General features: G+C 36.8%; 1 protein-coding gene across 1 annotated transcript in view; it reads right to left on the reverse strand.

Annotated features, from left to right (window-relative positions):
* The window catches only part of KCNH8 (potassium voltage-gated channel subfamily H member 8), a 379,220-nt gene that overhangs the window by 13,834 nt on the left and 349,009 nt on the right, over positions 1-16,377 (reverse strand). Inside the window, exons 13-15 of the mRNA XM_034993931.1 lie at positions 14,089-14,447; positions 11,228-11,334; positions 8,596-8,672 (exon numbers count right to left, since the gene is read on the reverse strand). Of these exons, the coding sequence (XP_034849822.1) occupies positions 8,596-8,672; positions 11,228-11,334; positions 14,089-14,447 (543 nt within the window). The remainder of the gene's footprint in view (positions 1-8,595; positions 8,673-11,227; positions 11,335-14,088; positions 14,448-16,377) is intronic.

A 16,377-nucleotide genomic window follows, 5' to 3' on the forward strand; every position in this document is an offset into this window, starting at 1 on the left:
ATAGTTATTTTAAAAATATTTATTAATATTAAATATATTTTATATATTAATTTATAAAAATATATATAATCATGTAAAAAATTCTAGAGAATCTGAAAGCACAACTAGGTTTGGGAACTCCTGGTGTAGCTTTTTCTGGGGGCAGTGAGCTCCTTACTACAGAAAATGTTCAGGCAATATAACTTCTTACTAATCACCTCAGAAATAAAAATCCCATACTGGGAGATAAGCCAAAATTGGTGGCCTCTGTGATATCTCTCAAATTTCAGATTTTATGATTCTACCACATTATGAAAATACAATAATATCAAAGGAGGTTGCTTAAATATTTGTTTCAGAACAATTCTTTTACCCATTATTTATAAAAATTGATTATTTCAAATTCTATCTTATCATATAGTCATATAAGCATAAAAAGGAAGTTTGACTAATTTCGTATTGATCTATGACATTTATTTCTAACTGGGCACAAGTAAATGGGAAGTGTTAGTTCTCATTTATCTAGGTGTCTTATCGTTCTCTAAAGAAGACTGACCATGAGAGACTATGGACTCTGAGAAACAAACTGAGCGTTCTAGAGGGCAGGGAGGTGGGGGGATGGGTTAGCCTGGTGATGGGTATTAAAGAGGGCACGTACTGAATGGAGCACTGGGTGTTATACGCAAACAATGAATCATGGAACACTACATCAAAAACTAATGATGTATGGTGATTAACGTAACATAATAAAATAAAATAAAATAAAACAAAATAAAAAAGACTGAAAAAATCCCCAAACCTTTCCAAGTTCATATATGATTATTTTCTAGTACTGAACATTGACTTACTTGAGATACAGAACATTCTCTGTTATACTTCAGTAAAGTCTGAGTACTTTAACAACAACATTAATAATAACAATAACAATAATAATAATTTTGAGGCAATTCACAGAATTTTTTTGAGATATAATCAAAGTTTACAAGAGTCTTGGGGAAGGGAGAAATGTACAAATGAAAATAACATAAAAGTTTATAAAAGCAAATACTGAATGGCAAGGTTAGAAAGCGGGTGTTAAAGCTCAGAGAAGGGACTTAAGAATTGGCATTCATCATGGAAGAATCAAGAGAATTAATAGGAGATTGGAGACAGAATCAGAGCCCTTTTGAAAGATGTATGATGTTCGCATTTTTAAAAGGGGGAAATTCATATATTAGGGGAAGATAAGAAAGAAAAAGTTCCTTGTAATCCCTTCCAACCATAAGATTCTATAAAAAAATTCTAATACTATCTGTAGCTGCTGGATTGGATCAATTATTGAACTTAATTTTCCTATTGATGAATGGAAAGTGGCAGAGGAGTATGTTCTTTTAAAAATTTATCAACTTATGGGGCTCCTGGGTGGTGCAGTTGGTTGGGCGCTAGACTTTTGGTTTTGGCTCAGGTTGTAGTCTCGAAGTCATGGGTCTCATGGTCAAGCCCCTCGTCTGGCTCTGGGCTCAGCATGGAGTCTGCTTAAAACTCTGTCTTCCCCTCCCCCCTGCCTGCACTCTCTCACTTGCTCTCTCTCTCTCTAAAATAAATAAATCTTTAAAAAAATATTTCAACTTACAAATTATTTAGGAAATATGGAGGGGTGGAGAAACACCCATATCCATCTTTTTAAAAAATAACCAGTTATTCTGAAGCTATCAGTTAGTAGCCAATTAATAACTAGCTACCACTAACTGCCTAATTACTAGTAATAAGTAATTAATAACCAATTGTTTAAAATTCATTTGACATTTTCTGTACTTGCTTGAATATACAGTAACTCATTTTACTGAATATTTCCCATTTTTATTCCTAGAATAGATCCACTTTCCAACCAATTCTGCTCCTTGGAGGCTGACATGTATGAACTCCATCAACAGGCTCATTGGCTCTTTGGCTTCTGGTTGGGTTTGGCCATTGTAGAACATCAGCAGATCGAAGAGAGGTAGGAGAGGGAGGTCGGGGTATATGTTCCTCTGGCTGCTTCCCTGCAGGGTTGAGGTGGGCAGAAGGTCACAGAGGGTCCCAACAAAAGATCACAGCTCCTTTCAGGTGGCCTTCTCCACCCACCTTCCTCAGACTCAGTATTGTGTAACCACTCTCTACTCTGACACCTTTAGACCTAGGAGTTGTAGTGAACTTCTGTTGTTATTATCCCACAGTAGGAGGGACAGTGATATCCTTTGTGGTTTCCCTACACTCACTAACTTCTTTGTAAATACTCCTTTTATTCAACCCTGCTCAAATTGTCCATTTGGAATGTGGCATTGGTCTTCCTTGAACTCTTACTGATATGTCCATTTAGTCCCTCTACTCAAAATAAGAAGAGGCCTATATATAAGTAATTACAGGCCAGGAGGACAAAAATAGCTAATATCTAAAACCTATATCCATGTTAAATTCACACTTCACAGGATAAATTTTGAGTGGCATATTTTTTTTCTTTTGGGAGATCCTCACTATTCTTTAGGGTATGTATGTATGTATGTATGTATGTATGTATGTATGTATGTATTATCAGTAAATCTCTCATGAGAGGTACAAATCTACCTATGCATATAGGCTCAAGAACTGAAAATAAGCAAAAAGCATCCTGCAAATCATTAAATAGTTGGGTATATTCCAGTTTAGAAAGCTATGTCCACAAAATGTAGCATTATAATCAATAATACTTATGTTTTAAAATGAAAAATGCAGAATGGTTTGTCAGCAGTTAAATGGATTTTGTTTTTCTATGTCAAAAAGTGAATGTACAGCCTTTTTTTTATTTTGCTTTTGAGAATTGATGGTCAAGAATGCATATGTGATCATGATGAGGAAGAAAAGAGATTGTACAGTCAGATCTTGGAATGGTCTGGCAATTCTGTCAGTGCATTTTGGTTGAACCAATTGTCAACAAGAAGATATAATAATAACACTAATTCAGAGGACAGAGGACTACCCTCTACCGTAAGGTATTATTCATGTAGGTTTCCCTGTGTGAATTATTAATAGAACTCTAAATTTTCATAGCCATTTAGAAAAGTAGTAAAGCAACTCTTAGGTAAGGAGCAACTTCCGTTACTGTGATTCTATTTCTTTGACTGAAGGAGACTTCACTGATCTCATGATACAAATTCGTAGATGTGACCTCAAAATCACAAAGAACAAAAGAAAAAATAGATAAACTGGGTATCACCAAAATTAATACATCTGTGCTTCAAAGAAAAATGTTTAGAAAACAAAAAGGCAACTTCAATAACGGGAGAAGAAAAATGCACATCATACCTTGCATCTAGAATATATACAGAATTCTTACAACTAAGTAACAAAGAGACAACCCAATGTTAAAGTGGGTAAAGGATCCGAATAGACAATTTTCCAAAGAATGAACACATGAGAAGATGCTCAATATTATTAGCTATCAAGGAAATGCAAGTGAAAACCACAATGAAATACCACTTCATACGCTCTAGTATGCTTAAAATAAAAAAGTCTTATAACAAATAAAAAATCATTGGCAAGGAAGTCAAGAGCCTGGAACCTTCATCTACTGAATGTAAAGTGCGACTGCTGCCTTGGGAAGTGGTCTGGCAGTTTCTCAAATGTTTAAATATAGAGTTACCATACGACCCAGCAATTCCACTTAATTGCCCAAGAGAAATTAGAACATGTCCACACAAATCTTGTGTGATTGTCTTATGAATGTTCACAGCAACATCATTTATATTAGCTAAAAAGTTGTAACAACATAAACGTCCATCAGCTGATGAATGAATAAGCAAGAAGTGGTATATCCACACAATGGGATATTACTTGGGGATAAAAACAAATACAGTACTCCCATGCCACAACATGGGTGAACCTTGAAAACATTATACTAAGTGGCAAAAGCCAGTCACAGAGGACCATATCGTGTGATTCCATTTATATGAAATGTTCAAAAGAGGCAAATCTATGGGCAGAGGATGTAGATTCATAGGGCTGAGGGTAGGGGAACTTCAGGCATTATGGGTGATTACTGTATGGTATGGAGTTTCTTTGTGGGGTAATAAGATGGTTTAAAATTGATGATGGTGATGAATGCACAACTCTATGAACATACTAAAAGCCTTCAAATTATACACTTTATTTTTTTAATGTTTTTTATAGAGATTTTATTTATTTATTTGCCAGAGAGAGAGAGAGAGCACGAGCAGGGGAAGAGGCAGGCAGAGGGAGAAGCAGACTCCTCGCTGAGCGGGGAGCCCGATGCGGGACTCCATCCCAGGACCCTGGGATCATGACCTGAGCTGGAGGCAGATGCTTAACCGACTGAGCCACCCAGGCATCCCCAAATTATACACTTAAATGGATGAATTATATGATATGTTAATTATATCTCAAAAAAGTTGTTTAAAAAAAGAGAGTTAATAAATAGTATGAAAAGACAGGCTTCTCCCTTTAAAAAGTCAATGTAAGTTGTTTCTACAAAGCCCATTTTTTGTTTAGAAATGTTATATACATTTCATTCTTCTGAATATAGTTAAGATTTGGGGTGGATTAAAATGGTCTAATATTAACTGGTTCCTTTGTGTACATACAAAATAAAATGCTAAAAAGTGGCGATCAGAGCATTCCAGCCAAAATGCCCTTTGGTGAACAAGGATGATTTAACAAGCCACCTGCATTCTTTCATTTTGAAATGAATATTTGGCTATGATTTTGTTTCCAGTAAGCTTGTCAGGTTCTTTTCTGCCTAGTTTCATAATCATTTTGCTATTTATATGTTTAGTATAATATCAGGTAATGATTAAGCATTGTTAAAGTGACATACTGGGTGTCTTTGCCCTTACATCTCTAAGTCTTACAGAGCAAGTGTTCTTTACATTAATACAGTGACCCTATCCCATCAAACTATTTAGCTAAAATGCACTAAAATATAAACATTTTGCCCTATCATTTTCTTTTTTTTTTTTTAAAGATTTTATTTATTTATTTGACAGGGAGAGAGATAGCGAGAGAGGGAACACAAGCAGGGGGAGTGGGAGAGGGAGAAGCAGGCTTCCTGCTGGGCAAGGAGCCAACGTGACACAGGCTCAATCCCAGGACCCTGGGATCAGGACCTGAGCCAAAGGCAGACACTTAACAACTGAGCCACCAGGCGCCCCTGCCCTATCATTTTCTATTCTAATTTTATATTGAGTATTTTCATAACAAAAGAGAAGTTTCAGGTAAAAAGTAGTCATTTTCATGATCAAATGTTTCCCGTAAATCCATTCATTTTCATTTTCTCCCCCATAAGCACCGAAACTAATTCTCTCCTACTACTCTGCACTGGGCAGGAGGGAGCAGGGGGTGCTAAGTTGAGAGTCGCCTTCTGTTGAACGGAGGTATAACCTTGTATAAGGAGAAAATGAGTATTTGACCCCTTATTAACAGAAGACATCATGCTGGGTGCTTTATATATGGTGTTAAGTCTTTGCAACAATCCTGTATTGCAGATTTTATCATTACCATTTGAGAGAAGAAAAATCTGAACTTAGGGAAGGTGAACACTTTGCTGAAATCAGACAGTTAATTTTATGAATAGAGATCTGAATATTTTTCTTTCTCCAAAGCTTGTTCTCTTTCTCTACTAGTGTGTTTTATGTCTTATGCCCGCTGTGGTGGAGCATGCAGCTTCCCCTTGTCGGCTTCGCCACAGTACTTTCTGGGCCAGCCAGATTTCAGAAATGAGGAAATATTCTAACTCTTACCTACAGACCTTTTCAGAAATGGGGCATTTGACTTACACAGTCCATGGCCCCCACGGTGACAGTTTGTTGTTATTTTTAAACAATTTCCTTAGAATTGCACTCTTTCTTTGTTGCTGTAAAGCAATGGCAATGTTTTCAAAAGCGTTCTAATATTAGCTGCTGCCCTACATCTTTTAAACTCTCTTCACTGTTCTGTGAATGTAGGTTATTACCAACATTATTCCTTTTCTGATTTTTGTTCTGTATTTAGCCAGCTAATTATGAAATCTACACATCAATGAACAATTTCTTTGTATCTTAAATGTTTAAGCAAATATCAGAATGAGGTTGTTGCCATGTTCTCAAACTGGATACAATACTTGACACGGCCCACATATACTCGGGATTGACCTTTTTATTAAAGAGTTACTATTATGCAGTACATCCCATGTTCATTATCAATTCTTCTCTGTTTACTACTAACAAGGAATAGAATAAATGAAGAATAAAGCAATCAAATGATCACATGGGTGAGCAGTAGGACACAAGTGAAATGGAAAAATTAGGCTTGGATTTTAAAAGATAGATTTTTTTTTTTTTTGCTACATTATAGGAGATATGAGGAAAAAACAAGTAGGAGGTTGGAAGGAAGATAATTTTACAGTTTGAAACCAATTTGTATTTTCATTCTGCCTGTCAGTGGGTTTTAATGCACCAAAGGGTCAAGACTGTATAAATTAAATTATGTGTAAAGGATAAGATTTTTTTACTTAAGCTTCAACCATGAAGAAATCAGTATTTCCTATAAGGAAAAACTAATTCTTTAGGGAAGAATAATTGGACCATTGGTATTTTAACTTGCCCTTTTTATTTCAATATATGGCAAGATAAAAAGATTTATGTCATCTCACTAGAAAAGCAATCATGAATACCAAATCACACTGGGGAAATATTTTGTTTTTCAAGTGGTTATCTGTTTTAATGTATCTACCACTAGCTCACATTGTCAAAGGAAAATCATACAGTGTGTGGATTTATAGCTGTGACTTGGGAAAATTATGTACATTCGAAAAGGTGAAGATATAAATATATTTCTTTCCCCAGAATAATTACTAACTCCAGTATTTTGAGCTAAAATATTGGTCAGTCAGTTCTTAAAACCATGAAATGATCTCAAATGTGAGGGAAAAGAATTCAAACAGTATTAATGGGTGCTTTTAGCCAAGAACAATATTTGAAAAGAAATTATTCAATAGAAGTTTCTCCAACAAGGTATTTAGTTTGTTTTGTTTGGTTTGGTTTGGTGGATTTTAAACAAGAGGTTATTTAGATAATCCAGTATACGGCCAAGTCCTTGTGATTTAAGGAGTTTCAATCTGGTTAGTTTTCCATCCCTATCTACCTTGTTAGTCTGCCCGCTGGAGCTCTTAAGTCTTGTTAGCAACAATCACACTTCCAGAGAGAGTGGGCGCAGAAGGAGAGATGGTAGTAACTCGTAAATCTTCACTAAACTGAAGACACACAGGTTTAAGAAAAACTAATTATGATTATATGATTTCATTTTTCACATATCTCATCAGTGTCAATAACTGGTTACATTTTGCTAAGATCTCATCAGATAATCTAAAACTTTAGTCCTAGAAAGGGACTGTCTGTGCCTGTCCACCTGTCCTCTCCTTAGGCCAACCCTGAAGGTCATCAAAGACAGGTCCAGGTCTTCCTGCATATTCCTGTCTGAAGAACATTTTGAGTCTCCTCTGCAGCTAGGCCTGCATGAAGAGCTAGGGAGTCAGCATCTCAGGAACCACCCTCAGTTCCCTTTCCTTGTCTTATGGGGAACAGTTTTGAATGTCCCCAGCAGGATTGAGCCCCAACTGCTTACAGAGTTAATTATCTCATCAGCACACCCTTATTTATGTGCTTTCCTTTCTCATCTGTCTTAGTTCTCTACTCCTTGCTTTCTGGACCACCTCCCAAATAAACTATTTGCACCCAAATTGTTGTCTCAAATCTGTTTTTTTTTTTAATTAAATTTTTTTGGGAGGGCACCCAAATTAGGACAGTGATTCAGAAATTACCGTCTCTATGTATATGAAATGGCCAGAAGAGACAAAAAGTAGGTAAGTGGGTACCTAGGGCTGGATGTGGGAACAGGGATTAATCATAAATGGCAACGAGAAGTCTCGTCAGGGGGCTGCGGGGGTACGGGGGAGGGAGGTGATAAAAGTGTTCTAAAACTGATATGGTGACAGTTGAACCACTCAATAAAGTTACTAAAAATCATTGAACTGTACACTTGAAATGGGTGAATTTTATGATATGTAAAATATATTTTAATAAAGTTGTTTAAAAAATTACCTGATTTTACATGGATAGATATAAGATCCAGAGAGGTAAAATGCTTAAAATTACACAGCAAAAATATGTCAGGGAAAGGAAGAGCATTTCAGGCCATTTGATTACTCTGAGAAATAGCATTCATCTTTGGATTAATTATCTTGCTTTAACTCATTAAAAATTACATGAAAAAAGTGAAAAAGCACCAGTTACATCAAGTATCAATACATTTATGATGCTAATTAGTATAATTATCATTTATTTAGTGTTTATGCTAAATGATTTGCCTATACTATCTCAATTTCACCATGGGCCATAAGGCAGGCATAATTATTGTCCTCTTCTTATACATGGGGAAATAGAGCATGAGAGAGGGTAAGTAACTTGTGAAAGGTCACATAACTCATATGAGGCTTAGCGGGAATTCATCCATGGTGGTCTGACACCAGAGCACATGCCTGTAATTACTCTATTATACCGCTTTTGCTGGTAACTAGGATTTATAGCTCTTACCATTCCAGCATGACCAAAGAAAAAGAAAGCTCCATACCTCACTGTTGAGTTTATTTATTTGCTGCTTGGTCTCCTCTGCTTTGATAAAGAGAACAGCAGCTCCAGTCTCTGGGTCTGAAAAGTGGAACACACTCAGAATGAGTCCGTTAGCAATAAACCTCATATTTGAGGATTGGGGCAGTTGGAATGGAGAAGGAAGCCTAAGCTACTACCTTTACCTTTTCCTGACGCCTGTGCACTGTAGGTTCTGTCTCCCTGGGATTGGACATGCTTCTAGTAATCCTCTGGATCGTGCCTGATACACTCCTTGAAACTAGGCACACATCATGGTGGGGACTGTGACCACACTAATTGGATGTGTCCACGGCAAATCTTCCTTTCCCCTGAACTTCCCCTTTCCTCACCACCATGTTCCAAGATGGCAGAGTTTCTCTTTTTTGACCATTCTCTAAAAATATATCACAGTCAATGCCTAAACCCTAGAATAGGGGTGTTCTTTGCCTCCTCTTTTTTCCCCAAATATTAATTCCTGTGCCCATGAGAACATTTTCCCACTTCTATTTCAGGTGCTAAACTCCACTGCACGTTTCCTATCTCCTCCCTTGTTGCTCTAAAAGATACTATCTCCCATTTCCTCGTTCTCTTAACTCCACTTTTTCTTTACGTTACTCCTCCAAATACATTTATTTCTGTCAGTGACAAAAGTATAGATGAATCGCTGCTAGCTGGAGTGTAAAGGAATGAATTATATATATATATGAATTGTTGCTAGCTGGAGTGGAAAGGATGAATTGCTGTTAGCTGGAGTGGAAAGGAATATATATATAATTTATATTTATTATTTAAATGTATTTATATAAAATGATATGACCCTCCTAATACCCTAATTCTGGTAAATTATGGGTAAAGAAGTTGTTGTGGAAGAAAAAAGTCACTGAAATCAATCCAAAATGGCAGAGTAGTAGAAGCTCATTTTGCAAAGAATTTTGCAAAGTTAATCTATTAATTCAATGAATGACTGGAGAACATATACAATAGGCTAAATCTCCTTTAGAGGAGAGAGCAATGAAAAAAATATATATAATTGACCCTCATGGAGCTTAGAGTCTAGCTGGGAACAGAGAAAACAATTAGGCAATAGATTTGGATTTCACACTAAGGGCACCAGGAAGCCATCTCAGGGTTTTAAGCATAGGATCAGAGTTATAAGAATAAATTTGTATTTTTAAAAATTTACTCCGTATGGAGAGCAGAACCACAGAAGAGACTTTGGTAGCAATGCATGCAAGAGATGGATGTGGCAAAGAAAAGTATGGCGGCAGTAAGGATACAAAGTCTTAGAATTGAGGGTTTAGGAGATAGAGTCAAGAAAATTTGTTGCTTGAATGCATGAGTGTAGGGTTGGATGTTGGGAAAAGGGGAAGAGGAGGCTAAGGAGGTGGTGGGACCAGAAATAGGTGGATGGACATGGTGAGGCTCTGTGTATCATCTCCAGGTCTAGGTTAGTCAATAAGGAAAACTTACAATTGGAACCTACCATCAGCTTTCATAGCAGATACATAAGTGTGACTATAACTATGATTTCTGTGCCTCTTTCCCCAGAGTAACATCAACACAGGGAAGTCAACTGAATGAATGAATCAGGATTGTCAACTGACATCTGCACCCCTTCTTTCCCTGTCTTCCTTTCCTCTGCTCACTCCCCCACCTTCCCCAGAGACTTACAAGGACCCTTCCACTTCTCTAGAAGATGATAAGTACCAGGAAGTGGGATTGTTGATTGAGATGGAATACTGGTATTCTACCAAAAGGAGACACACCCAGGACTGTACATTCAAAATTTTTTATTGGGTTTGGCTTTGTTCATGGACGTATTCACTAACCGGTAATAGATCCTGACATAAGGATCCCAGAGCTGAGTGGGAAGGGGAGGACAGAGTTGGCAGGGGATGGCTAGCCTTTCATCTGGTAGTTTGCGGGTAAATTGTTTGGGATAGCCTATGCTTGCTCATTATTCTCTCTTTATTAACTACAGGTGTGTCTTCTTTAGAATTTACTTGTCATTTCTGGCCTTCATTATGTTGATATATTCCTTTTAATGGGCAATGAACTCAAGAAGGCAAGGGAGAGAGAGGAGGCTGGGTTAGGTTTGGGGGTACCCTTACATTAATTCACCATCACTAGAGGGTAGTGCTTCACATAGGTCTCCATCATTTCCAACCTTCTTACATCCTTCTGAAGTTGTTTATCCTCTGACAAAATGCATGTACATAATCTCTCATCAATAAGTTGGTTAAAAATAACCAATATTCCTACAGTGTACAACCAACACAGCTTTTCCTCTGGGTAATGTTGTTTTTGTGGATTAGTCTGCATTTGTAATAAGAAAACAAGGTCACCTTCTAATGAATAGCAGAAATTTGAGTCTCCTGACAGATAATTTACCTTGGTTGGTAAATGGCAGAACATCTAGCTTGGAGGAACAATTACAAATTATATCTTAATAACTTGGAGATGGCACAAACTCAAGTTGAATTGTTCCATGGCATTGGTAAAATTCTATCATAGAAAATATTCAGAGAATGGGAAGGCAAAAAAGTGCCTATGCTAAACATTACAAGTTAAAAAGGTATATCACCCTTTGATAGAAGGCTAAATATAGAGCTTACCTCCTAGAGGAGGGGAAACTCTGGGCTCTGGCCTGATGCGTTCAGAGCCAAACTCAAAAGTCTGGCTTTCCTCACTGCTGTTTCCATCTTCAATTCCATCAACAATCCTGTTTAAAATAAAGGGCATTGGTTAGTTGTGCATTTATATTTATGGGTTCCAGTATTTCTTTTTTAAAAAAATATTTTTTTAATTTATTTTAGACAGAGTGAGTGCACATGGAGGCGTGTGGCGGAAGAGGGAGAGAGAGAATCCCAAGCTGACTCCCCACTGAGTGAGGAGCCTGACTCAGGGCTCAATCTCATGACCCTGAGATCATGCCCTGAGCCAAAACCACGAGTCAGACACTTAACCAAAACCACCAAGGCACCCTGGATTCCAGTATTTCTAGAAGACTTAAAAATACAGTCTTAATTTCTAAATTCTACATATTCTAAAGCTGTGCTATCCATTATGGTAGCCATTAGGCTTATATGGCTACTGAGCACCTGAAATGTGGCTCAGGCAAATTTAGATATGCTGTAAGAATAAAATGCACATTGGATTTCGAAGATTTCAGTAAAAAAATGGAAATAGTTTTATTAGTAAATTTTTAATATTATTTACATTTGAAATTATATTATTTGGGGCATACTGAGTCAAATAAAATATATCATTAAAATTAAATTTCAGGTGGTGCCTGGGTGGCTCAGTCGTTAAGCATCTGCCTTTGGCTCAGGTCATGATCCCAGGGTCCTCCGATCGAGTCCCTCATCGGGCTCCCTGCTCAGCAGGAAGCCTGCTTCTCCCTCTCCCACTCCCCCTGCTTGTGTTCCTTCTCTTGCTGTGTCTGTCTCTGTCAAATAAATAAATAAAATCTTTAAAAAAATTAAATTTCACTTTATTTATTTTTTGCTTTTTAAAAATGTGGCTACTAGAAAATTTAAAATTACATTTGCACTAGGTGTTATATGCAAACAATCATGGAACACTACATCAAAAACTAATGATGTAATGTATAGTGATTAACATAACATAATAAAATAAAAAGAAAGAAAAAAGAATAGAGAAATGGAGAGAACAAAGAGAGATCATGAGAGAGAAAATGAAGAAAGAATGAGAATGAGCAAGAGTGAGCAGATGAAAAGCAAATGGGAGAGAATGTTAACAAATTGTCTAGCTGAGCAACGGTTATTGGGATTTCTTTGTGCTGTTCTTATCATTTTTCTGTAAGTTTGAATTGCAAAATAAAATCATCCCTCAGTAAAAAAAAAATTACATTTTTGGCTCACAATTTTAGCTCATATTATATTTCCGTTGGATAGAAATACTATAGAATTTAGAATCTTATTTATTCTAGGATTCAAAGCCTTAAGCTACAGAAGTCCTCTTATCTGAATTCATATTAAATCACCACTCTATCTAGAATTAAAATGTTTTAATCTAATGATTATAGCATCACATTAAATAACTTTGATGACACCTTTACTCTGAACCTGGACAAAACCAAGAGTTAAAGAATTACATATAAATGACTATTAAGACTGGCTAGTCTTCTTTCCTTGCTAAATAATGTCTAATCCACTCATTATTTAAAAAATATTATGTCTATTATAGATAATTTAAACATAAAAGTAACAAAAATTAGAAAATAAAAATCACTTGTAATCCACCACTACTGTTAGCATTTTGATGTATGTTCTCAAAATCTTTTTATAAGCATAGGATCAATTGTATATAAACCTTTCTTTTCCATCTCTGATATATTTTCCCCTATTTAAAATTTATTGTCTTTCTTCTTATTAAAAATTTAGGAAGGAGACAAATAAGGCAACGTTTTCAAATTACCATCCTCAACTGAATTCCTGAACCTTTAATGTCCACCTACTTTTCACTAAGTCTGTTTTGCTTATTTTAAAAAATATTCTCTCTAAATGGATAAATTGTATCCTTCAAATGACTAGTTAAATATATTGACAAATATCACTTGCTTTACAAGTAGAAAAACAGAATTTGAATCCAGATTTCCAATCTTAATCTCTGAGATTTTGGACAAAATAGTTCACTTCTTATATCTTCGTAGCACAGATAATATGAACTACCTTCCAGGACTCCTGAATTCCTGAGGAGACTAAATGCAATAGTGAATGTGGAATTACCTAGCAGAGAACATGGCACATAGGAAGCGTTCCATTTTTTTTTTCTTGCTTCTACTTATTACTCAGCTATGATGTGATTTTCTACTATTGTTTGTATTCACCATAGACTACTCCTTTCACATTATCTGCGTCAGGATTTTTCACTCTCTCAATCACCTCTAGTTAATCCTAAAGTGAATTTTTAAAATTAAGAGTAGAGCCACTCCATGTTACATAGAGAAGAGGCCAGAAATAAAACCAGGCTTCAGTTGTCCACAATGATGAAGAAAATAATATTGAAAATGAACATCAACACTTCATTTCCTTTATGATTTTAACTTATTGTTCCATAAAACATTTGGTAAGATCAGGCATTGAGGGAATCACATCGATGGGCCTTGTTCTATCTTTTATTTTCACTTAAATCTATAAATTATAAAATTACAATGTAGAAATACACACTTATAATAATAGGTAGAGCTAAATGGATGAAAGGAGTAGAGAAGGACTTCTGAATATTTAATGGACCCTTTTGAGAATACAACTAACACTAATTATTCTCATACTGTACACACCTCCATGTAGAAGCAAAAATTGCACACAAAATTCAGGAAAGTTGAAGAAGCCTGGCTAGGAACCTGCGTGGTTGAGAGGCCCAGGAGGCTGGATAATTTACTAGCTAGGTACTAGTTTGGACAAAAGGCAGCCTTTTTCACTAGGAAAGAATTGCATGATGTGATTCTTACCTTGGACTGAGGTCTGGGGGTCCAGCACTATTCAAAGCTGACAGTTGCAATTTCAAGTTTCTCTCTTTCCTTTTAGCCTGGTTACGGGGGTCAGTTTCCTGTTTGTTTTTGGGGGAAGGTGAACTGGAGATTCTGCTAGGTGAGTGAAACGGCACAGTGCCCGAGGCCAACTGCTTCAAGCTTAGGCCTAGATAGCTTTTATTGCTTCCAACCTTCTTGCTGCGTGCCGAGGATGTTCCCCTTGTGTAGATGGGAGAGAGGGAGGCTGTCTCCTCCTCCTCTCCCTCCTCCTCCTCCTCTTCATCTTCCACAATGGATGGGAGTCTTTTGTTGATGCTGCCATTTCCCTTGGGCTCTGACTAAATCAGTGGATAACATAGATTAGTACAGATCACGAAGACTGCTTGAGAGGTTGATCATTCATGCTGGTGGGCCCATCTAAGCAAAGTCAAATCCTTTAGAAACTTACTTCTCAGTAAAACTTAAGACTTTGCAGATTTTGCTATTATTTATTCAGGGGTTCAGTGTCTCCCCATTTGTGATATTCCCCAGGTTTACCCTCTTTGCTATCCTGGTGTCAGCCTGTTAATGCCTCTCTTGGTCTTTTTAAATTGTCTTGGTGGGGAGCTGTGTGAAACGTGTGTTTTACCTGGTTTGCATCCAGATTTTACTCAGCCTGTCATCTGTAATAGTATATGGTGACATGCTCTTAGGACATTTTCAGTTTTACAGGAAGGTCTTAGGCCTTGTTATTGTAAAGTTATAGGGTCTTTAGTGGAACTTTATGTGCAGATCAACCAGAAAAATGTTATCTTTGAGAATAAAAATCTTTCCTATTTTGGATAACATAGATGGAGTAAGATCAGCAGCATCTGCAGCCACTCTGCTTCCTGTTATTTTTATTCTCAGACGTCAGTTGGCAGGAAATGGAGCAAACCATTTGGTCTGCTCCCCTTGAGAACCTTGGGAAGGGAAGGAGAAGTCTTGCTAAACCCATCTTAGACTCTTGGCTGGAGTCACTCAAACTTTTGGACTAAAAAAAAGCAAGGGAGAGGATGGGTAAAGGCAATGGAGGTAATGATGGAGAGGCAGGGCAGAAAGGACAGTAAAGGCTAAGCGAGTGGCCTGCAATGGAGTCACTATCAGAATGGGTGTTACTTGCTCTGCCCCAAATGTGGGTTCCCCGCTCCAAAAGGTCATTCATTTTTTTGTGCCTCATTCTCTTTTGAGGATACAATTGCTTCTACCTGTTCATCAATAATTTCTAAGAGAAATAAGACAACAAACTGAACAGATCTAAGAGTGCTATTTAAATCTCATGAGCTGTCATGGTTATTCCTTCATCTTAATAAACAGTTGGTTTATTGGTATATATTTATTTTCCTGTAACAGTTATAATGATAGATACAACAACAAAAAATGAACTTGAACCTGTGGTGACTTTACAGGCAATAGTCTGAATCATTCAGTTTAGGCCAACCTAAGCAAAATAGTTAGTTTACTCATGAAGCTTTCTTGTATTTTAATCGTAATGGCTCAAAATTTCTTGAGGAAATGGCATTAGACTCATCTTTCCAACTAGATATGATTATTTTAATTAATGGTGAAGCCATTAGTTCTTTATTGGGATAGTCATGGTTTGGCTTTTATTTGTTTTTGCTTTTCACAGCATTTTAAAGTTCTGTGCTTATAACAAAAGTTGGACCCACGTGGAACTGTGGGGGAACATTTGTTTGGTAGCAACGTAGAACAGAAAAATTAGTTCACCCAGTTAAAGACACAACAGGGCAAACTTATCAAAGAAATGAAAAACAATGAGTGAATTCTTTTAATTGGACTTCTGTTTACATTTGTACTGGCAATTTAATCATTCCTTTGGTTCAAGGAGGCTCTGCTGGCCCTAAAAGAATTCTCCGACTAATAATCTATAGTGTTTGTACTTCTACAAGCTTGTTTAAATTTCATACTTCCATTTTATCATGGAGACTTGGAACCTTGGGCAAGTTGCTTAGATATTGACTCTTGTGATCAAGGCAGCCAACAGTACTTACACGAAGAATTAACTATTCCTCCTAACATTATTGCAGAGAGGAGCCAAATGTATTAGATTATTAAACACCTAGTCCCACATGCAGCCTCTATGCAAGAGTGCTGGTTACTTTCTTCAGGCCATCTACACAGAAACGCTTGCTTCCCTTGCGTAGCTGGATTCACCCATGTATACACTGCCATAAAATTCGACCACAGATTTCCCCCTTCTCTTCTGACCCACTCTTTCATTTCCCCCTG

The sequence above is a fragment of the Mirounga leonina genome, unplaced genomic scaffold (assembly GCF_011800145.1).
Source record: "Mirounga leonina isolate KUSES-001 unplaced genomic scaffold, KU_Mleo_1.0 Mir_115, whole genome shotgun sequence".
Taxonomy (NCBI): domain Eukaryota; kingdom Metazoa; phylum Chordata; class Mammalia; order Carnivora; family Phocidae; genus Mirounga; species Mirounga leonina.